The sequence below is a fragment of the Pongo abelii genome, chromosome 5 (genome assembly GCF_028885655.2).
Source record: "Pongo abelii isolate AG06213 chromosome 5, NHGRI_mPonAbe1-v2.0_pri, whole genome shotgun sequence".
Taxonomy (NCBI): Eukaryota; Metazoa; Chordata; class Mammalia; order Primates; family Hominidae; genus Pongo; species Pongo abelii.
The window spans coordinates 29,297,809-29,321,902 of NC_071990.2; the positions used below are offsets into that span (position 1 = coordinate 29,297,809).

The following is a 24,094-nucleotide window of genomic DNA, read 5'->3' on the forward strand; positions in this document are numbered from 1 at the left end:
GCTAGCCACATGCAGAAAACAGAAACTGGACCCCTTCCTTACACCTTATACAAAAATTAACTCAAGATGGATTAAAGACTTAAACATAAAACCTAAACCCATACAAACCCTAGAAGAAAACCTCGGAAATACCATTCAGGACATAGGCATGGGCAAAGACTTCATGACTAAAACACCAAAAGCAATGCAACAAAAGCCAAAATTGACAAATGGGATCTAATTAAACTAAAGAGCTTCTGCACAGAAAAAAAAAACAAAACAAAAAAACTATCATCAGACTGAACAGGAAACCTACAGAATGGGAGAAAATTTTGGCAATCTATCCATCTGGCAAAGGTCTAATATCCAGAATCTACAAGGAACTTCAACAAATTTACAAGAAAAAACAAACAACCCCATCAAAAAGTGGGTGATGGATATGAACAGACACTTCTCAAAAGAAGACATTTATGTGGCCAACAAACATATGAAAAAAAGGTCATCATCACTGGTCATTAGAGAAATGCAAATCAAAACCACAATAAGATACCATCTCATGCCAGTTTGAATGGCAATCATTAAAAAGTCTGCAAACAGCAGATGTTGGCGAGGATGTGGAGAAATAGGAAGGCTTTTACACTGTTGATGGGAGTGTAAATTAGTTCAACCATTGCGGAAGGCAGTGTGGCAATTACTCAAGGATCTATAACCAGAAATACTATTTAACCCAACAATCACATTACTGGGTATATACCCAAAGGATTATAAATCATTCTACTATAAAGACACATGCATATGTATGTTTATTGCGGCACTATTTAAAGTAGCAAAGACTTGGAACCAACACAAATGCCCATCAATGATAGACTGGATAAAGAAAATGTGGCACATATATACCATGGAATACTATGTAGCCATAAAAAAGAATGAGATCATGTCCTTTTAGGGACATGAATGAAGCTGGGAACCATCATCCTCAGCAAACTATCACAGGAACAGAAAACCAGACACCACATGTTCTCACTCATAAGTGGGAGTTGAACAATGAGAACACATGGACACAGGGAGGGAACCTCACATACTGAGGCCTGTTGGGGAGTAGGTGGCAAAGGGAGGGAGAGCATTAGGACAAATAGCTAATGCATGTGGGGCTTAAAACTGAGATGACGTGTTGATCAGTGCAGCAAACCACCATGGCACATGTATACCTATGTAACAAACTTGCACATTCTGCACATGTATCCCTGAACTTAAAGTATATTTTAAAAAAAAAAAAAAAGGAAATCCAGATCCAGGGGGAGATCACGTGTTCAGTTTTGGCCATGCTGAATTTGAGATATCTTTGAATATCTAAGAAAATATGTTTATTTGACATATTTTGGTATGTGGCCTCAGAGGAGAGGTATGTACTAGAGATACAAATTTGTAACACATCAGCATATAGAGGATAGTTGAAACTACTCCTATGAATGAGAGAGTGTGAAGTAGGAAAAAAGAGAACACAGAATTGAACTTTCTCAGAACGAATTTCCTGCAAGTAGAAGCTAAACTACGAGACTAAGAAGGAGAAGCATAAAAGTAGAAATTCAGGGAAGCACTGAATTGCAGTTAGTGTATGAAAGAGTGCTGTTATTAAAAGAATTGTTTGTGAAAATAAGGGGCCCCATTTTTCTTGCCAGACTGTTCCTCATGTGAAAAGCTATCCTGCAGAGAATTGTCCTCCAACACAAACATAGGCCATTATGAGATGGTATCAGCTGTCCAGTTCTCAAAATACAGGAGGAGGACACACTTGGCTCAGCAGCCCACCTCCCTTCTCAGGGTCTCTTACACATTAAGAGAAGGAATTACTTTCTCCCGGGGATCTCCTGATGCTTTTGTTTTGTTACCCAAGTCCTCTATGTTCTGTGATCATTGCTCTTTACTTCAAAACATGCCTTTCCCATGTCCCTATTTGTGGGGAAGCTGTTGTGATAAAACAACTAAACGAAATAACTTAAACAATAATATATTACTCCTCTAAGGTTATTTGCCTTGAAATAAGAATTTTCTTTTTCAGAATAGCCTCTTAATTTTAGTCATTTTTTATCCACTCAGCCTGTATGTTTTTCTTCCTGCTTTCATTTCTATCTGCTAATCTACATATTTTTAAAGCTCAGCTTAAATGCCTCTTTTCTCTTCAAGTGAAATGTTTCTGTCCCTTCCTGGAAAATCTGTAGGCATTTGTTTCAATCTTGACTATGACGCATAACACACAACGTACTTATTTGTGTGACTTATATAACCTGTTTGTCCATAATATCGTATGGTGCATATTCTGTCTTACTAATCTATTTCTCAATGAATTAATAAGTAACTGGGGACACAGTGGTCTAACATTCAGTAATGGATTACTACTGTTGAAATATAAGGCAGTATAGCAAAATTTTCCAAGAAAACAATTGCATTTCCTCCCTTTTTTACATACTTATTATGATGTAGAACTTGGAAAAAATGTTCAGACCTTACATATTATTTTTATTCTTATAACATTTATATTAGTTAGAGCACAGGAGTCTGTAATTTATGGAGGATTACTTATAAGATCACATAGTTAACAAGTAGTGAACTAAGAGTAGAAAAAAATTCTTCTATTTCCAAATCTAGAACAACATCCCGCAGCTGGTACTCAAATTGTGCTACATGGATCATTGTTGCCTCTCATAGGCATAGATTGACCCTGGCACAGAATAGAATTCACCACACAAAGCACAAGTATTTCACACAGAGTTATAGGAAAATTACTCCTTTTCCAAGCAGCCATGGTCTTGACTCCTTACTAAAGAACCAAAACTTGATATAATACAAGGACAACCGAGAAAATGTTTTCAGAATTTCATATCATAGTAAAGAGCTCAAGAATGGCCTCTAAGAGCCCACAAGGAAAGGCCGCCAGAAAATTCACGAGAATGTGTGCCCTCCAAGCTCTCAGTCTTGACTTTTTCATTTCCTTCTAACAGACCCAGTAGCTCTTCATTAAAGAGTGTTCTCAAAAAAGAGACCTTAGGAATTCAGAATCTTAAAATTTCAAATTTTCTCAAAGTATACTATCCAATTTCTTACTAAAAACTGAAATCATATAGCAAATATGTGAAAATCAGTGTGGCAAAACCTCAATCAATAATAGCTAGCATGCAAGGATATTAGATCGACATGAAAGATGGTTTCTTGTGAGAAAGTCACACAAAGTGTGTTCCTGATACTATTCTCTGCAATCCAGTGGCATTTTAATCTCTTTTTACAGAATAAATACACTGTCCTTTATTTAATAAAAAATCGGCAAACCAGCAGAGGGCTATTCTGAATGACATAAAAATTACCCAAAATGAAAGAAGCTTCCTGATTCACATACTTAATAGGTTGAGTGTCACCCAAAGCATGGGACAGACAATTTTATTATCCCCTCCTTTGGAACCCCTCAGGTCATTACACTTCCATCTGCTACACAGTTAGTCTCATATCCGAAAAGCAAGACAGAAAAGTGTATCTCTAAGAGCAATGAAGCCATAGTTAAGCAATTAAAAATACTTACTCACCTGTGATTGGAGATATTGAGCAGAGATTACCATTCAGACTCTGAGAGACTGATACAGGGCTGCTTTTATGAACACAACGAAGTAACACAAAATAATGTTCCCTACAGAGTCTGTGCTGATAAACTTCTGAGTGATGGGTTTTCTAGGTGAGTGCCAAGACTCTACTCAGTCTCTGAAGGCCAGTGCATGGGGCTGGAGTGAGTAAGGAAAATGCCCTTTGGATTAAGAAGATCCCCACATCTTATGGGAATATTTCAAGAGCCTCAGAGACACACCTTGGGGATCTTCAAGCACAAGTCCTGAGACTCACTACTTCTGATTCCTGCTTCAACCCCTGAGCATCTATTTGTCTTCTAGTGGCTCTGTTGCCATCATAATTATGTTTCAGGAAGTGTCCTGCGGAGTCCGACCTGCTCCAGGTGGACTACTACCTCCTGGCCCACATCTGTCCAGTGAGAAACAACCCACATGCTTCCCCTATTATCACAGGAAATGCAGTTCTCTAGATTTTGCTTCTTGGCCACGTAAGAAATATCAGTCTTTGGACTCCAAAATTCCAGATGTAGAAATCAAGCTCTCTAACTGGTTTTTCTCTCAGCTTAAATTAGGAGAAAGCATCCTGATTTCCTCCTGGAGGTGGGGGAAGCTTACATTGCACACTACTTCTTACTAAAGAAATATTCTTCAGGCACTGAAGACTGATTAGTCCTCCAAATATCTATTCCTTTGCATGTTATGTGTTCTTGAAGATGTATCAAAAACTCACTAAAGAATATACAGTATCCATATATTTTGTGATAGATTAAATGTTAATTTTGAGCATGCCTTGTAAAAGTATAATTGCTTGATTAATTTTGATCATATAATTATTTAAGAATTGAGGCAGCTAAGTATGCCACTATCACATAAAAACAGAATTTCTGAATCCTTTGACCTCTAATCATTATATTGCCTGCCCTTTAAAATTAAGAATTTGGATTAAAGAAGAGTTATTTCTCCCAGATTCATATGGTTCTTAATCATCACCTGTGATTTAAAATCAAATCTCAATTCTCAACAAATTAATTACCTACTAGGCATTATCCAATTTCATCACTTGCTAAATTCTTACTGGCTGACTTAGGTACATACAGCAAGAGAGTTATCATCTGAAGATATCTATGAGTGGTTATTTCACTCCAAAAAGAGACGATAATAAATTTTGCATTATTCATTTATTGTATCTAACATTCATTACCAATAAGTCTTTTTTAATTTTTTTATTTTATATTTATTTTTAGTTTTTACCTTTTTAAAAAAAATTCAACTTCTATTTTAGACATAGTGGATATATGTGCAGATTTGTTACATGGGAATATTGCATGATGTTCAAATTTGGAGTATGGATCTCATCACCCTGGTAATAAGCCTAGTACCTGGCTTGATAGGTAGTTTTTTTAACCTATCCTCCCCCATCCCTGAAGCCTCTGGTAGTCCACAGTGTCTATTGTTCCCATACCTATGTTCACGTGTGCTCAATGCTTAACTCCCACTTATAAGTTACAACATGCAGTATTTGGTTTTCTGTTCCTGTGTTAACTTGCTTAGAATTATGACCTCCAGCTCCATCCATGTTGCTGCAAAGGACATTATTTTATTCTTTTTTTATGGCTGCATAGTATTCCATGGTGCTTATGTAACACATTTTCTTTATCCAGTCTATCATTGATGGGCACCTGGGTTGATTCCACATCTTTGCTATTGTGAGCAGCGCAACAATGAACATATGAGTGTATGTATCTTATTGGTAGAATGATTTATTTTATTTTGATATATACCCATTAATGAGATTGCTGTACTGAATGGTAGCTCTGTTTTAAGTTATTTGAGAAATCTCCAGACTGCTTTTCACAGTTGCTGGACTAATTCTCATTCCCACCAACAGCATATAAGCATTCCCTTTTCTCTGCAGCCTTGATAGCATCTGTTGTTTCTTGACTTTTTAAATAGTCATTCTGACTGGTGTGAGATAATATCTCATTGCAGTTTTGATTTGCATTTCCCTGTTAATTAGTGATGCTGATAATTTTTTCATATGTTTGTTAGCCACATGTATGTCTTCTTTTGAGAGTGTTTTTTCATGTCCTTTGCCCATTTATTAATGGGATTATTGGCTTTCTGCTTGTTGACTTGTTTAAGTTCCCTATAGATTCTGGATATTAGGCCTTTGTCAGATGCATTGTTTGTGAATATCTTCTCCCTTTCTGTAGATAGTGTGTTTGCTCTGTTGATAGTTTCTTTTGCTATGCAGAAGCTCTTTAGTTTAATCAGGTCTCACTTGTCTATTTTTGTTTTTGTTGCCATTGCTTTTGGTGACTTAGCCAAAAATCTTTTGCCAAGGCCAATGTTGAGAAGAGTATTTCCTAGGTTGTCTTCCAGGATTTCTATAATTTGAGGTCTTACATTTATATCTTTAATCAATTTTGAGTTAACTTTTGTATAGGGTAAAAGGTAGGTATCCAGCTTCAATCTTCTGTATATGACAAGGAAGTTATCTCCACACCATTTATTAAATAGGGAATAATTTCCCCATAGCTTGTTTTCTTCTTATAAATCTAGGAGTTTGGGGTGTCTTTGCTTTTTATGATGTATAATAAGGGATTTACCAATAATGTGTGCTCTCTAACATTAAACCAGCTGTTTTTTCCAGTGAATAAATTGAGATTAAATGAGTGTACGTGACTATAAATGGCCGTAACAAAAAAGAAATAGATAGGGTAGAGAAAAAAAGGAAAAAAAATTCACTTCCTTTTTAAATATGATCTATTCAGAATAATAAAAATGAGGTGAAAATAGGAAAATATTATTAAGAGCAAAATAATAGTAGAATCAACTCTTTTATACAGATGTACTCATAGAACAGAGTAGGAAAATAGGGACATCATACAACGAAATATTTGCTCTGTTTGTTTCTACAAAAAAAGCAGAAAAAAGTTAACAAAGTGTGAATTTTTTTCTTTTTCTTTTCTTTTATTTTATTATTATTATACTTTAAGTTTTAGGGTACATGTGCACAATGTGCAGGTTAGTTACATATGTATACATGTACCATGCTGCTGTGCTGCACCCATTAACTCGTCATTTAGCATTAGGTATATCTCCTAATGCTATCCCTCCCCACTCCCCCCACCCCACAACAGTCCCCAGGGTGTGATGTTCCCCTTCCTGTGTCCATGTGTTCTCATTGTTCAATTCCCATCTGTGAGTGAGAATATGCGGTGTTTGGTTTTTTGTTCTTGCGATAGTTTACTGAGAATGATGATTTCCAATTTCATCCATGTCCCTACAAAGGACATGAACTCATCATTTTTTATGCCTGCATAGTATTCCATGGTGTATATGTGCCACGTTTGCCTAATCCAGTCTATCATTGTTGGACATTTGGATTGGTTCCAAGTCTTTGCTATTGTGAATAGTGCCGCAATAAACATACGTGTGCATGTGTCTTTGTAGCAGCATGATTTACAATCCTTTGGGTATATACGCAGTAATGGGATGGCTGGGTCAAATGGTATTTCTAGTTCTAGATCCCTGAGGAATAGCCACACTGACTTCCACAAGGGTTGAACCAGTTTACAGTCCCACCAACAGTATAAAAATGTTCCTATTTCTCCACATCCTCTCCAGCACCTGTTGTTTCCTGACTTTTTAATGATCACCATTCTAACTGGTGTGAGATGGTATCTCACTGTGGTTTTGATTTGCATTTCTCTGATGGCCAGTGATGGCGAGCATTTTTTCATGTGTTTTTTGGCTGCATAAATGTCTTCTTTTGAGAAGTGTCTGTTCGTGTCCTTCGCCCACTTTTTGATGGGGTTGTTTGTATTTTTCTTGTAAATTTGTTTGAGTTTATTGTAGATTCTGGATATTAGCCCTTTGTCAGATGAGTAATCCTAGTCTCTGATAAAACAGACTTTAAACCAACAAAGATCAAAAGAGACAAAGAAGGCCATTACGTAATGGTAAAGGGATCAATTCAACAAGAAGAGCTAACTATCCTAAACATATATGCACCCAATACAGGAGCACCCAGATTCATAAAGCAAGTCCTGAGTGACCTACAAAGAGACTTAGACTCCCACACAATAATAATGGGAGACTTTAACACCCCACTGTCAACATTAGACAGATCAACGAGACAGAAAGTTAACAAGGATACCCAGGAATTGAACTCAGCTCTGCACCAAGCGGACCTAATGGACATCTACAGAACTCTCCACCCCAAATCAACAGAATATACATTTTTTTCAGCACCACACCACACCTATTCCAAAATTGACCACATAGTTGGAAGTAAAGCTCTCCTCAGCAAATGTAAAAGATCAGACATTATAACAAACTGTCTCTCAGACCACAGTGCAATCAAACTAGAACTCAGGATTAAGAAACTCACTCAAAACCGCTCGGCTACAAGGAAACTGAACAACCTGCTCCTGAATGACTACTGGGTACATAACGAAATGAAGGCAGAAATAAAGATGTTCTTTGAAAACAAAGTGTGAATTTAAGATAAGGCCTGGAGTGCTGGCTCACACCTGTAATCCTATCACTTTGGGAGGCAGAGGCAGGAAGATCCCTTGAGCCCAGAAGTTCAAGACCAGCCTGGGAAACATAGGGCAACTTTGTCTCAATTTAAGAAAAAAAAAAAAAATAAGCATCAACCCTGAACAGTATTGCCAGCTACATATGTTGTACCTCGATCAGGAGCGACTACATTAGTGGCTGTGATTTAGATTATATCACACTAATGTTATTGATGCTAGAAAGTGGTCCTGTGTACCCACAACAGATAGGAAGATCTACATTCCATAACCCCAAAAATAATGATTTTTGTATCTCATTACTTGCCATAATAAAGTAATGAGATTTTCTCTCCTGATTAAACATCTAAAAAATGGAACAAAATATATAAAGCAATGATTTTAATACACTGTACAAGACAGGGTTGGGTATGTCCCATGACCCATCAGCCTGATTGGAACAACTTGTAATAGACAAGGACTTAGGTAGAGTCCCGAGAAGGATATTACCTTAGTAGTGGTGGCTAAATTAACCTCAGAATAAACAATATTCTGGATCTACATTAACAACAAAAAAAGTATGCCTCAAAATAAGCATAATAATTTAGGGGAAATACAGACATAAAAAGAGAGAGAAGATTTTTTTAAAGACCCACATAGAACTTGTTTAAATAAAAAATACAAAATATAAAGTGAAAAATGCAGTGCATGGAATAAACAGTAGATTAATTACTGCAGAAGAAAAAATCAAGGAACTTGGAGACATAGATATAAAAAAAACCAAAATGAAGCATAGAGAAATTTTTTTAATAAAATGGACAAAGTGTCAATGACCTATGTCATAATTTCAAATGGGCTAACATATGTGCAAGTGGAGTCCTAAAGAAGTGTTTGATTAAAAAAATTGAAGAAGTAATGATTGAGTTTTTCCAAATTTGACAAAATATATAATCTATAGATCCAAGAAGCTCAATAAAAATTAAACAGAATAAATATTAGAAAACATTACAATGAACATCATAATCTATTTGCTAAAAAAGTCATAAAGAAAAATCTTAAAATCAGCAAGAGAAAAATGAACACAGTTATTACAAAGGAATAAAGATAAGAATGGCAGCATGCATCCCACCAGAAATTGTGTGAGACAGGTAATGGAGCAACAGCTTTAAAGCACATAAACAAAAGTCTGGCAATTTAAAATTTTATATACAGAGAAAACACCTCTTAAAAATAAGGGCAAAGTACTTTTTCATGCCAACAAAAGTTGAAGTAAATTATTACCAGCAGAATTTTACTGCAAGAAATAGTTAAGGCAAGTCTTTAGACAACAACAACAAAAAAATGATACCAGATGAAAATCAGTGTCTCCATGAAGGGACCAAAAATGCCAGAAATTATAAATATGTGTTTAAGTGTAAAAGACATTTTGTTATTTTTAATTACCTTAAAAATAATAGAATTTTTTTAAAAAAACAATTGCAGTGTCTTGAATACTAACAACATAAGTAAAAGTAAAATGTGTGACATTAAAATCACAAGGCATGAGCAGGGAGATGGAAGTACGGTATGGCATGACTCTAGCAATATATCTTAAATGGTGTAATATTATGTGAAGAAATATTTTGAGAATTTAAAATGTACATTGTAAACCCCAGATTAACCACAAAAATGTAAAATAAAAAGGTATAAATAAAAGGGCAATAGTGAAAATATAATGAAATCATAAAAATATTCCCATAAAAAACAGTAAATGAAGGAAGAAGCAATAATGGACAAATAGGACAACCGAAAGACAAACAGTTGGAGGAAAAATTTAAATTTAATTCTATCAAAAATTTAGTTGGAGGATAAATTTAAATTTAATTCTATCAAAAATTTACCAAATTTAAATTGTGCAAACACTCCAACTAAAGCAAAGAGCCTGTCACATTGGCTCAATGGGTATGAAAATGCAGTTAGATAGAATGAATAACTTCTAGTATTCAATAGTAAACTAATGCAGGGACAGTAATGTAGGTTTAACTTGATTGTGGTAGTCTCTTCACAATGTATACATACGCTAAAGCATCATAGTGTGAAGCCTAAATATATGCAATTTTTATTTGTTAATTATACTTCAATAAAGCTGGGGAAAAACAAGATATTTTCAATGGCTAGAAAAATCTCTCCCTAAAATTAAATACCCGTTAAAAATTCTCTTTAAGAATTAAGATTAACAAAAATGATATTCTAGACAAAAACTATTGTGAGAAAAATTATCATCAGTACATTCCTGCTGAAGGAAACACAAAAGGAAAAAAAATAGGCAAAAATAAAGATTATCTCATAGGGAATTTCAGTAAGATACTTCTGTTACTTGGAAAATTCCAAAGGTTTTTGTCCTAGGAGAAATGCCACATTCTTTTTTACACAGCAGATACCTACTCTAACCCTCCCCATACTTCCTACCTCCTTAGTTCTCCTTGCCACCGAATTATCCTGACATATGTATTTATGCGTTTGGTTATTTTGGGACTCCATCACATTGAACTTTACATTTGATGACATTATGGAATTTGTTTTGCTCGCTCCTGTGTTTCTTGAACCTACTACACTGCCTAATATAATATGTGCTCAAAATTTTTGAAAGAAAAATATAAACCAGGTAAACTAATCATTTCTTACAGTGAAGTGATGGACATCAGTCTTAATAGAAATCAGATATCCCTCATTAGTCCTAGTGGTGTTGCTGCCAGTCTTTAAACAACTTCCTACCAAAGATTTTCTTCAGAGCCATCATCACTTCTTTGTTCCTAAGGGTGTAGATCAGTGGATTCAGTACAGGGGTGATGGCACTATATATGATGGCCATTATCCGGTCCTGAATCATGGAGGTGGCTGAAGCAGGATGAATATATGTGAAGCCCACAGGTCCATAGAAAAGACATACCACCATAAAATGGGAGGCACAAGTGGACAGAGCCTTATGGAGTACTCTGCAGGACCTGTTCTTAAACAGAAGGAAGCCAATTATATGGAAGTAGGAGAGAAGAGTCAGAAAGAAAGCTCCCATGGATATGCTGCCTGTGACAATGGAAAGAAGCCATTGATTGAGTAGTGTGTCACTACAGGCCAGTTCTAAGAGCGGCTTGACATCGCAGAAAAAGTGATTGAGTTTTTGAGAGCCACAAAAACTCAGATGTGCAGTCATGACAGAATGCATCAGAGCGTAAAAGAAGCTGATGAGCCAGGCTGCAGCTGCCAACAGAATACACACCTGGGGGTTCATGATGACAGTGTGGCGAAGAGGATTGCAGATGGCAACAAAATGGTCAAAGGCCATGACAGCCAGTAAAATGGCCTCTGTGCTTCCCAAAAAGTGGAAAAAGTGTAGCTGGGTGATGCAGCCTAGACAAGATAAGCCCTGCGACTGCACACAAAGTTTACAAGCAGCTTGGGCAGTGTCACTGAAGAATAAGAAATATCCAGACAAGAAAGGTTTCCCAGAAAAAAATACATAGGGGAGTGGAGTTGTGGTTCTAAAACAACCATCACCAATATAGATCCATTTCCAATCAAGTTTATCAGGTAAATGATTAAGAAAATCCCAAAGAAGAAAGGCTGCAGCTCCTGAACACCAGTCAGGCCAAGTAGAAGAAACTCATTCATTGTAGTGACATTCTCCATTGCTCTGGGAAGCAAATTTAACAAACAGAATTAATTTTTCTGAATTTTTAATTTTACACTGTGAGGATTAAATAAAGCAAGTTTACTATTTGGAGGAACCTAGGGGTGAGCAACAGTGTGAAGAATAGTTAGGAACAGTAAAACTAAATTTATTTACAACAAAATTGAGGAAGACTAATATACCTGATAAATTCTGGGCTGTTAAAATGGCACTAGACTAATAAAAGCATTATATTATGAACAAATCAGATATCGATAAAGGGCATTTGTTTTCAAAACTAGGAAGTGTAAGATTTGATGGACATAATCATAACCTCATGTATGGCATTAGAATTATGTATTACAAAAATTTTAAACATACAAACAGGGAATAGTTTTTCAACTTATGATTCTAGGTTCTGGCAAAAATTCAGATGTAGCTTAGTGGGGATTTTGTCCCTTCTTCTAAGATACATAAAAGCCACAAGAGAGTAACATATCTCTTCTGACAACCCAAACTTTCAGTGAAAGTAAGAAACATAAACACCCACAAACCAAATGTTGTATGAGTAGAGGAGAAAAAAACAGCAAAATTAGCATCATTAGTCACAAGACTGTGGCATAGCAATGAGGCAGTGGATGTAGTTGGGAAAAACTTGAAATAGTTGGAGGTCCCATTAGTAGAAGAACTTCGAAAACACCCCCAATTTTTCAGTCCAAAAGGGGAGTACCTCCCAGGGAGTGAGAATTTCTGTGGGGCAGGGGATAGAAAAAGACACAGTCTAAGCACTGAAGGTGATGGAGAGAAGAGGTATAGCAAATGTATGAAGAACAAAGGAAGCTTGTCATTTGTAAGTAATTAATAATAATAATGATAATAACAATAATAATAATCACCACCTTATCAACAGAAGAGGGAGCCCTTGCACTGCGGAATTGGAAAGGCTAACTAGGATACTCCTCCCATCCACGCCTACTAACATTCTTCTGCTAATAATTGGTCCAGAATATCATAAGTTCTCCAGTGTAAGTTCTCCATAAAATAACTCTAAAAATTGACAGAAATAAAGACATAGTTAAAACCACAATCACAATGAGAAGATTTAACAAGTTTCTCTCTATACTTGACAGAAGAATCAGCCAAAAAGTCAGTAAGGATATAAACATCTGAACAACATAATTTACAAATTTGATTAACATATAAAGAACACTGAACCCAACCAAAAAATGATTCACATTATTTTCAAGCATGTCTTGAACATATTTACAAAATCAAGCATGAGTTGAGTATTACCAAAAGGCTTCAAAAGATTTCAAAAGGTTGAGCTATTCAAAGAATGTCTCTTGACCACACTGGAATTAAAAAACAATAAGAAAAATGCATCTAGAAACTCACCAATTGCTTAATATTATGTAATACACACAAATAATTCATAAATAAAAAATTCAAATAAAATTAGAAAAAATTGAAATGAACAATGATGAAGATGAGATATATCAAAACTTTTGGCATATAGCTAAAGAAATAAATAGAGGGAAATTGTCAGCCTTAAATTCATATGTTAGAAAAAAAGAAATATTGAAAAACCAATAAACTAAACTTTCGTTTCAAACAGCTAAATGAATGAATCCATGAATGAATGAATAAATAATCCAACAACTCAAACAAAGTAGAAGGGAAATAGCTAAAATAATAACAAGAATAATTGAAATAGAAAACAAAAGTTCAATAAAGAAAAGTCAACAAAGTCAAAATTTAGTCATTTGAAAAGATTAATGAAAGTTATCAACTCAGTAAAATTGTTAAAAGAGAGAGAATACAAATTTTAAGGTAGTATCACTACAGATACTATCAACGTCAAACATTGTAAAAGGTCGTTATGAACGACTTCGTGCCAAAGAATTTGACAATTTAGATAAAAGTTTAAAATTACTTAAACCAAAAGTAACTTACCAAAATTGACAGTAGAACAAAGAAAATTTGAATAGTTTGATATTTATATAGGAAAGTGTAGTTCTTATTCAAAATTTTTCCAGAAAGTAAACACCAAGTCCAGATTTTACTGGTGAATTCTACCAAATAATTAAGGAAGAAATAATAACTTACACAAATACTTTCAAAACAATGAAAAAGGAGCACTTCTGTATTTCTTTTATAAGGTTAGCACAACTTTGATACCAACACTTTAAAAATAACTTAACAGAGGCCAGGCACGGTGCCTCACGCCTGTAATCCCAGCACTTTGGGAGGCCGAGGCGGGCGGATCACGAGGTCAGGAGATCTGGACCATCCTGGCTAACACGGTGAAACACCGTCTCTACTAAAAATACAAAAAATTAGCCTGGTGTGCTGGCGGGAGCCTGTAGTCCCAGCTACCCGAGAGGCTGAGGCAGGAGAATGGCGTGAACCCGGGAGGTGGAGCTTGCAGTGAGCTGAGATCACGCCACTGCACTCCAGCCTGGGCGACAGAGCGAGACTCTGTCTCAAAAAAAAAAAAAAAAAAAAAAACTTAACAGAAAGGAACTGCAGACTAACCTGTCTTGTGAATATAGATGCAAAAATCTTGAAAAAATGAATAAAAACAAGCAATATCTACATTGCAACCAAATAAAATTTATTTCAAGATGTAAGGGTAATTTAACATTAAAAAATAATACAATAGCCATATTAGAGAAAGAAAACAAGAAGCACCACAGATGCAGTAAAAGCATTTGATTATGTTTAGCACCCGCTCATGATTTAATAAAATAATCCTTAGCAAACTAGGGATACAAGGGGAATTAGTTTATTTGATAAAATTAATTAAAAAATACTATAAGAAAATATCATACCTAATGAAGAAACATGAAAAGTTTCAGATCAGGAATGAGACAAGGATTTCTCCTATCATCACTTTTTTGAACATTGTCCTAGAGGTTCTAGCCAGTGTCATAAAGCAAGAAAAAAATAAATAAAATACTTTAGAATTAGAAAGGAAAAAGTAAAACTCATTTTCACAGATGATATGCCTGTATGGTTAGAAGATTTCTGAGATATGAGGACATTAAACAAGAATTAAATATATTTTGTATGCTAACCACAATGAAATGAAAATAAAATGTCCAATGATATTTTCAATAGCACCAGAAACTATAAATGTGTAGAAATAAAACTAAATAAAAATATATAAGATCTCTATCCTAAAAACTACAAAACATTATTCTGAGGAAATAAAGAATATCTAAATAAATAGAGGAATATGGTATATTCATGGGCTTAAAGATATACTATAATGAAGATGTCTACTCTCCTAAAAGTAATCTAAAAAGTCAATGCAATCCCAATACAAGTCCTTGATTTTTAAAATATAAAATTGTCAAGCTGATTTTAAAAGTTACATAGAAATGCAAAGGAATGGGGAACCTGAAAACTCTCTGGGGCTGGGTTCTCACCGGCATCTGGAGACCTTCCTGAGCCCCCAGCAACAAAACCACAACGCAGTGCCACTGCACGATAACTAGAACAGTTAAAATAAAAAATGATGGAAAACGCGAAGTGTCAACAAGGATGTAGAGCACCCTGAGCACTCATATACTCCTCCAGGGAGTTTAATCAGCATAGTGATTTTGGAAGACAATCTGGCAGTATCCTCAAGCTAAACACATGCATATATGAATAAGCCAGAAATTCCACTTCTAGGTATATAGCCAATATAATGTGCACATAGCAAAATATATAAAAATGTTCATAGCAGCAGTATTTTTTATCAAAAACTGACAACTATATAAATGTCCATCAACAAAATGCAACATTGTGAAGGAGTCAAAATGAACTACAGCTATATTAAGTAATATGGATGAAGCTGTTTCTTCATGTGGGTGTTTTTGTTATACAGCTATGTCATTTTGTGAAAATTCATTGAGACTCAGGATTTATCACTTTTCTGTATGTGTGTTGTACTTTATATGTCATATAAACTTTTACAGAAAAAAAGAGAATAAGGGAGGAAACAATAATCTTGGATTTGGAAATAGTTTTCTAAATATCATAGAAAAACCTGAAGCAATAAAAGAAAAGATTAACAAATTTGACTACCTAGGCATCAAAAATGTCTGCATGACAAAAATCCTACAAATAAAAGATCAAAACGCATCCAGGAATAAAATCACAAGACAAATTGTAGACCATGTGCTAACATTCTTAATATATAAATTATTTAATAAACCTAAAAGACACAGACCAATTTTTTTAAAAGAGAGAAACATACAGACAATTCATAGAAAAGGAAATATGAATACATCTTAAAGATAGGAAAAGCTGCTCAACCTCATTAAAAATAAGAAAAATGCAAATTAAAATATGACATGCAGGCAAGGGCTACAGTGGTGAGCTTGCCTGCAGCATTGACATCAGGCTGCTGTGAGCACTGTAAACAGCACCAACGCGCTGCACCTCGACTCCCACCCCACTTAGTCACAAGCACATGCCCAGCTGTTCAAGGCATGTTCTACCGCTGCCCAGCTCAGGTCTAAGCACCCAGCAAGTTTGAGATTTTTTGAAATAAAATAACTTAAAAACAGTGATTTTGACTTCCGGATAAGATGGTATATACAAGTTTCTCGCTTCTCCCTTCCCATTAAGTACAACTACAGACCGTAGAAACAATACAAGAGGTAACCAAGAAAGAATTCTCAAATGTGGGAAAAGGAAGGTGAACTGCTTTGGGATTCCAGAACTGTAGGAACCACACAGCAGCAGGGCTGTCCCTTCACCCAACTAAAGAAGGCAATTAGTTTATTTGACAAAAAATGTTTGCCTCTTCCAACACACCATCCCACAACAAAAGGCAGCGCAGGTAGGTTTTTTCCTGCCTCCTATCAAAAGGTAGTTCCTCCAACAACACAGCACTTGAGTAAGGGAGGCCCATCAGGAATTCTACTAACCCAGAGAAGTACTCTACTCAGCTCCTCTCTCCCTGCTGTCTGGCATTCTCTTCCCCTAAAGAGAGACAACAGAGCAGTCAGGTGGCATCTGCAGAAGGACCCCACCATAAAAAGCATCCTGGCCCTCTGGCCCTGCAGGCCTGAGACTTCCTTCTGCCACCCACAGACACCAGTGTGAGAAAGGGAGAAAGAGAGCACCAGCAAGAAATATTCCAATTTGACAATCATCCAGCAAGTAGCAGTCTCTGTCTGGCACAAGCAGGCAATCCCGCCACAAGCACCCAGACAGGGAAGCCTGTTTGCCCTCATAGTCTTGATATTCTCTCCACTGTACAAGGACACCAGAAGGCTTAGCCTAAGGAAACCCCTTCTTCTGCCTTCTCAGGCAGTACCAGCAGAGAACAATGGAAACCCCAGTAGTACCAAATAAAACTAGAACACAAAAATAACAGCTAAAAGTATCTTAAAAAATTGCCATTGGATGCACAGCCTACAAAATTAGGTCAGGACCTGTGTGCTAGGTCTAAACAGAGTGACTATCTGCTAAAATTAAAGATTTAAACAGGACCTAAATTCCAATTTATGGTTATATAATAGCCAAAATGTCCAGGATACAATATTTTAAAACTCTACCTGTTATAAATTATGGAACTAGAAAGTTCAGTAACAGAAATAAAATCTCACTGAATGGGCTCATTAGCTAAGTGGAGATGACTGAGGATGAAATCAACGAACATGAGGACAGATCAACAAAATGTAGCCTATCTGAACAATGGGAGAAAACAGACTGAGAAACAATGCAAAGAACCTCAGGGACCTATGGGACAATAACAAGAGATTCAACTTTCATATCATCAGAGCTCCAGAAGAAGAGGAGAAAGAAAATAATGCCAAAGGGTATTTAAATAAATAATAGTTTAAAACTTCCCAAATCTGTTGAAAACATAAGCATATACAGGTTGAAGAAGCTGAATAAACCCCTTGCAGGATTAATCCAAAGAAATCCAAGCCAAGAAACATCATAATTTGATTAACATTACATATACTATTATACTATATAACATGTGTATATATAAACACACCAACATAAATATATAGACTAATATGCAGTTCAACTCCAAGGGCAGTATGAAACAAAAAAAATACATTCCAATATCTCTCATGAATATAGACAAAATATCCTCAATCAATTATTAGAAAATAGAATGCAATATGTAGAAAGAATTTACATAGGCCAAGTGGATTTATTTCAGGCATACAAGACTACATAGACATTTGAAAATCAATAAATGTAATCTATCATATAAACAGAATAGAGAAGAAAAATTATATAATCGTATTAATTGAGGCAAAAAACAAATTTGATAAAATCCAACACCCATTTATGATAAAACCTCTCAGCAAGCTAGGAATAGAGAGAAATTGTGTCAACTCAATAAAGATCATCCATAAAAATCTTCCAGGTAAATGCTTTCCTTCTAAGATTAGGAATAAAGTGTGGATGTCTGCTCTCACCACTTGTAGTAGGCAAGAAAAAGAAATAAATGGCACATATATTGAAAAGTAATAAATAGTCCCTCTCCCTCTCCCTCTCCCTCTCCCTCTCCCTCTCCCTCTCCCTCTCCCTCTCCCTCTCCCTCTCCCTCTCCCTCTCCCTCTCCCTCTCCCTCTCCCTCTCCCTCTCCCTCTCCCTCTCCCTCTCCCTCCCCTTTCTTCGGTCTCCCTCTCCTTCTTTTTTCAGTCTCCCGCTGTTATCGAAGCTGGACTGTACTGCCATGATCTCGGCTCGCTGCAACCTCCCTGCCTCGGGCTCCTGTGACTCTCCTGCCTCGGCCTGCCGAGTGCCTGGGATTGCAGGCGCGCGCCGCCACGCCTGAATGGTTTTTGTATTTTTGGTGGAGACGGGGTTTCACCGTGTTGGGGCTGGTCTCCAGCTCCTGGCCTCGAGTGATCTGCCTGCCTCGGCCTCCCGAGGTGCTGGGATTGCAGACGGAGTCTCGCTAACTCAGTGCTCAATGGTGCTCAGGCTGGAGTGCAGTGTTGTGATCTCGGCTCGCTGCAACTTCCACCTACCAGCCTCCTGCCTTGGCCTCTTAAAGTGCTAAGATTACAGCCTCTGCCCCGCCGCCACCCCGTCTAGGAAGTGAGGAGCATCTCTGCCTGGCCGCCCATTGTCTGGGATGTGAGGAGCCCCTCTGCCCGGCCGCCCTATCTGGGAAGTGAGGAGCGCCTCTGCCCGGCCGCCCATCGTCTGGGATGTGAGGAGCGCCTCTGCCCGGCTGCCACCCCGTCTGGGAGGAAGTGAGGAGCGCCTCTGCCCGGCTGCCCCGTCTGGGAGATGAGGAGCACCTCTGCCCGGCCGCCCCGTCTGGGAGGTGAGGAGCGCCTCTGCCTGGCCGCCACCCCGTCTGGGAGGAAGTGAGGAGTGCCTCTGCCCGGCTGCCCCATCTGGGAAGTGAGGAGCGCCTCTGCCCGGCCGCCCACTCTGGGAAGTGAGGAGCGCCTCTGCCCGGCCGCCCACTCTGGGAGGTGAGGAGCGCCTCTGCCTGGCCACTCCGTCTGGGAAGGGAGGAGCGCCTCTGCCCGGCCGCCCTGTCTGGGAGGTGAGGAGCGCCTCTGCCTGGCCGCCACCCCGTCTGGGAGGAAGTGAGGAGCGCCTCTGCCCGGTTGCCCCATCTGGGAAGTGAGGAGCGCCTCTGCCTGGCCGCCACCCCGTCTGGGAAGTGAGGAGCGCCTCTGCCCGGCTGCCACCCCATATGGGAAGTGAGGAGCGCCTCTGCCCAGCCGCCCCTTCTGGGAGGTGAGGAGCGCCTCTGCCCAGCCGCCCCGTCTGGGAGGTGAGGAGTGCCTCTGCCCGGCCGCCCCGTCTGGGAGGTGAGGAGCGCCTCTGCCTGGCCGCCGCCCCGTCTGGGAGGTGAGGAGCGCCTCTGCCTGGCCGCCATCCCATCTGGGAGGAAGTGAGGAGCACCTCTGCCCAGCTGCCCCATCTGGGAAGTGAGGAGCGCCTCTGCCCGGCTGCCACCCCGTATGGGAAGTGAGGAGCGCCTCTGCCAGGCCGCCCACTCTGGGAAGTGAGGAGCACCTCTGCCTGGCCGCCCACTCTGGGAGGTGAGGAGCGCCTCTGCCTGGCCACTCCAGCTGGGAAGGGAGGAGCGCCTCTGCCCGGCCGCCCCGTCTGGGAGGTGAGGAGCGCCTCTGCCCAGCCGCCACCCCGTCTGGGAGGAAGTGAGGAGCACCTCTGCCCGGCCGCCCCGTCTGGGAAGTGAGGAGCGCCTCTGCCCGGCCGCCACCCCGTCTGGGAGGAAGTGAGGAGCGCCTCTGCCCGGCTGCCCCATCTGGGAAGTGAGGAGCGCCTCTGCCCGGCTGCCACCCCGTATGGGAAGTGAGGAGCGCCTCTGCCCGGCCGCCCCGTCTGGGAGGTGAGGAGTGCCTCTGCCTGGCCACCCCGTCTGGGAAGTGAGGAGCGCCTCTGCCCGGCCACCCCGTCTGGGAAGTGAGGAGCGCCTCTGCCTGGCCACCACCCCGTCTGGGAGGAAGTGAGGAGCGCCTCTGCCCGGCCGCCACCCCGTATGGGAAGTGAGGAGCGCCTCTGCCCGGCCGCCCCGTCTGGGAAGTGAGGAGCGCCTCTGCCCGGCTGCCACCCCGTCTGGGAGGAAGTGAGGAGCACCTATGCCCGGCTGCCCCATCTGGGAGATGAGGAGCACCTCTGCCCGGCCGCCCCGTCTGGGAGGTGAGGAGTGCCTCTGCCTGGCCGCCACCCCGTCTGGGAGGAAGTGAGGAGCGCCTCCGCCCGGCTGCCCCATCTGGGAAGTGAGGAGCGCCTCTGCCCGGCCGCCACCCCATATGGGAAGTGAGGAGCGCCTCTGCCTGACCACTCCGTCTGGGAGGTGAGGAGCGCCTCTGCCCGGCCGTCACCCCGTCTGGGAGGAAGTGAGGAGCACCTCCGCCCGGCTGCCCCATCTGGGAGATGAGGAGCACCTCTGCCCGGCCGCCCCGTCTGGGAGATGAGGAGCACCTCTGCCCGGCCGCCCCGTCTGGGAGGTGAGGAGCGCCTCTGCCTGGCCGCCACCCCGTCTGGGAGGAAGTGAGGAGCGCCTCTGCCCGGCTGCCCCATCTGGGAAGTGAGGAGCGCCTCTGCCCGGCCGCCACCCCATATGGGAAGTGAGGAGCGCCTCTGCCTGGCCACTCCGTCTGGGAGGTGAGGAGCGCCTCTGCCCGGCCGCCCCGTCTGGGAGGTGAGGAGTGCCTCTGCCCGGCCGTCACCCCGTCTGAGAGGAAGTGAGGAGCACCTCTGCCCGGCTGCCCCGTCTGGGAGATGAGGAGCACCTCTGCCCGGCCGCCCCGTCTGGGAGGTGAGGAGTGCCTCTGCCCGGCCGCCACCCCATCTGGGAGGAAGTGAGGAGCACCTCTGCCCGGCCGCCCCCTCTGGGAAGTGAGGAGCGCCTCTGCCTGGCCGCCACCCCGTCTGGGAGGAAGTGAGGAGCGCCTCTGCCTGGCTGCCCCATCTGGGAAGGGAGGAGCGCCTCTGCCCAGCCGCCACACCGTCTGGGAAGTGAGGAGCGCCTCTGCCTGGCCACCCTGTCTAGGAGGTGAGGAGCGCCTCTGCCCGGCCGCCCAGTCTGGGAAGTGAGGAGCGCCTCTGCCCGGCCGCCCAGTCTGGGAAGTGAGGAGCGCCTCTGCCCGGCCGCCCTGTCTGGGAGGTGAGGAGCGCCTCTGCCTGGCCGCCACCCCGTCTGGGAAGAAATGAGGAGCGTCTCTGCCCGGCCACCCCGTCTGGGAAGTGAGGAGCGCCTCTGCCCGGCCGCCCGGTCTGGGAAGTGAGGAGCGCCTCTGCCTGGCCGCCCCCTCTGGGAAGTGAGGAGCGCCTCTGCTCGGCCGCCCGGTCTGGGAAGTGAGGAGCGCCTCTGCCCGGCCGCCCCGTCTGGGAGGTGAGGAGCGCCTCTGCCCGGCTGCCACCCGGTATGGGAGGAAGTGAGGAGCGCCTCTGCCTGGGCGGCCCCGTCTGGGAAGTGAGGAGCGCCTCTGCCCGGGCGGCCCCGTCTGGGAAGCGAGGAGCGCCTCTGCCCGGCCGCCCTGTCTGGGAGGTGAGGAGCGCCTCTGCCCGGCTGCCCTGTCTGGGAGGTGTACCCAACAGCTCCGAAGAGACAGCGACCATCGGGAGCGGGCCATGAGGACGATGGCGGTTTTGTTGAAGAGAAGGGGGGGAAGTGTGGGGAAAGGAAGGAGAGATCAGATTGTTGCTGTGTCTGTGTAGAAAGAGGTGGGCATAGGAGACTCCATTTTGTTCTGACTAGGAGAAATTCTTCTGCCTTGGGATGCTGTTGATCTATGGCCTTTCCCCCAGCCCCCTGCTCTCTGAAACATATGCTGTGTCAACTCAGGGTTAAATGGATTAAGGGCGGTGCAAGATGTGCTTTGTTAAACAGATGCTTGAAGGCAGCATGCTCTTTAAGAGTCATCACCACTCCCTAATCTCAAGTACCCAGGGGCAGAAACACTGCAGAAGGCCGCAGGGTCCTCTGCCTAGGAAAACCAGAGACCTTTATTCATGTGTTTATCTCCTGACCTTCTCTCCACTATTATCCTATGACCCTCCCATATCCCCCTCTCCGAGAAACACCCAAGAATGATCAATAAATACTTCATAAATTAAAAAAAAAAAAAAAAAAAAAAGAAAAGTAATAAATAAAAATGTACTTATTTTCAGATGTCATTATCTATGTAGAAAACTCCCTGGATTCCACATAAAAATTCCTGTAGCTAATACGTGAGTTCAGCAAGGTGACAGGATACAGGATTAACACAAAAAATTAAATATTTTTAATAAACTATGAATATGTGAAAACAAAATTAAAACACAACTTAATTTATAATCTCTCAAAATATGGAAATATCTGGTTGTAAACCTAAAAAAACATGTTTAGTACTTGCATGCTAAAAACTTCAAACACAGATGAAAGAAATAACAAAAGATTTACATAAAGATAGAGGCATATTATATTCATGGATTGTAAGATTTAACATAGTAAAGATGTCAATCCTCTCCAAATTGATATACAGATTTAACACAATTCTTATCAAAATCCCAGAAATATTTCTTAGCAGACAGAGATAGGATTATTCTAAAATGTGTATGTAAAGGCAAAGGAAATTGAATAGCTAACACAAATTTGGAAAAAGAAGAATAAAAGTGGAAAAATCAATTTACTCAATGTTAAAGCTTATTATGTAACTATAGTTATCAGGTTTTGTATGGTATTAACACAAGTGATAGTGAAACAGATCAATGGAACAGAATAGAGAACCCATAAATCAGCCCACACAAATATGTCCAACTGATTTTTTATGAATGTGCAAAGTAATTAAATGGAAGCAAGACTGTCTTTTCAACAACTAGTTCTGAAATAATTGGACATCCATAATAGAAAAGAAAAAACTAAATTCAAATTTCACCTCATATACAAAAATTAACACAAAATAGATCATGGACTTATATGTAAAATGTAAAGCTATATATCGTCTAGAAAAAATAGAAAACAGTATTCAGGGTCTAGAGCTAGGCAAGGAGTCCTTAGATTTTCCACCAAAAGCATGACACATTAAAGGAAAAATTTTAGTTTGACCTAACCAGAAAAAAAAAGACCTCTGCCAAAACACTCTATTAAGAAAATGGAAAGACAAGCTGAAGACTGAAAAAAAAATACTGTTTCAAATCACATATCTGACAGAACTCTCAAAACTTAATAGTATTCTTAAAAGTCCAAAACATGGGCAAAAACAAGGAAAAGACATACAAACATAAAGAGAAAATGATATATAAATGGCAAATTAACACAGGAAAAAGTGTTCAAAATCATTTTCGTCAGCACAATGCAAATTAAAACCAGTAAAATGCTACAACACATCTATCAAAATAGATAAAATAAAAATAGTGACAACACCAAATGCTAGGGAGGATACAGAAAGACTGGATCACGAATATAAAACTGGTCAGGATATAAAATGGTACAACTGCTCTGGAGAGAGTATAGTCGTTTCTTACAAAATTAAACACACACTTACTATATGACCCAACAATTGCAGTCTTTGGAATTTATGTCAGACAATAAAAACATGTTCACACAAAAACTTGTATGTGAATGTTCATAGACTCTTTATTTATAATAGCCAAAAACTGGAAATACCCCAAATGTCCTGCAATGGAGAAATGGTTACACAAACTGTGGTATATCCATACCATAGAATGCTACTTAGCAACAAAAAGAAAACAACAATTTGGTAAACTCTCCAGGAAATTATGCTTAATTTTTTAAAAAGTGAATTCCAAAAAATTATATACTGTATGATTCCATTTATATAACATTTTTGAAATAATATTTTAGAAATGGGGAAAAGATTGGTAGTTACAGTTGG

The 24,094-nt window shown here is 40.4% G+C and overlaps 2 protein-coding genes across 4 annotated transcripts in view; both read right to left on the reverse strand.

The window, feature by feature from the left end:
• LOC100448298 (olfactory receptor 5V1) overlaps window positions 1-24,094 on the reverse strand; it is a 109,057-nt gene that overhangs the window by 9,622 nt on the left and 75,341 nt on the right. The window lies entirely within an intron of this gene.
• Window positions 10,830-11,779, reverse strand: LOC134761610 (olfactory receptor 12D3). Its single transcript, XM_063725275.1, is given in 2 exon segments — window positions 10,830-11,512; window positions 11,515-11,779. Coding segments are annotated over 2 exon segments (948 nt in total).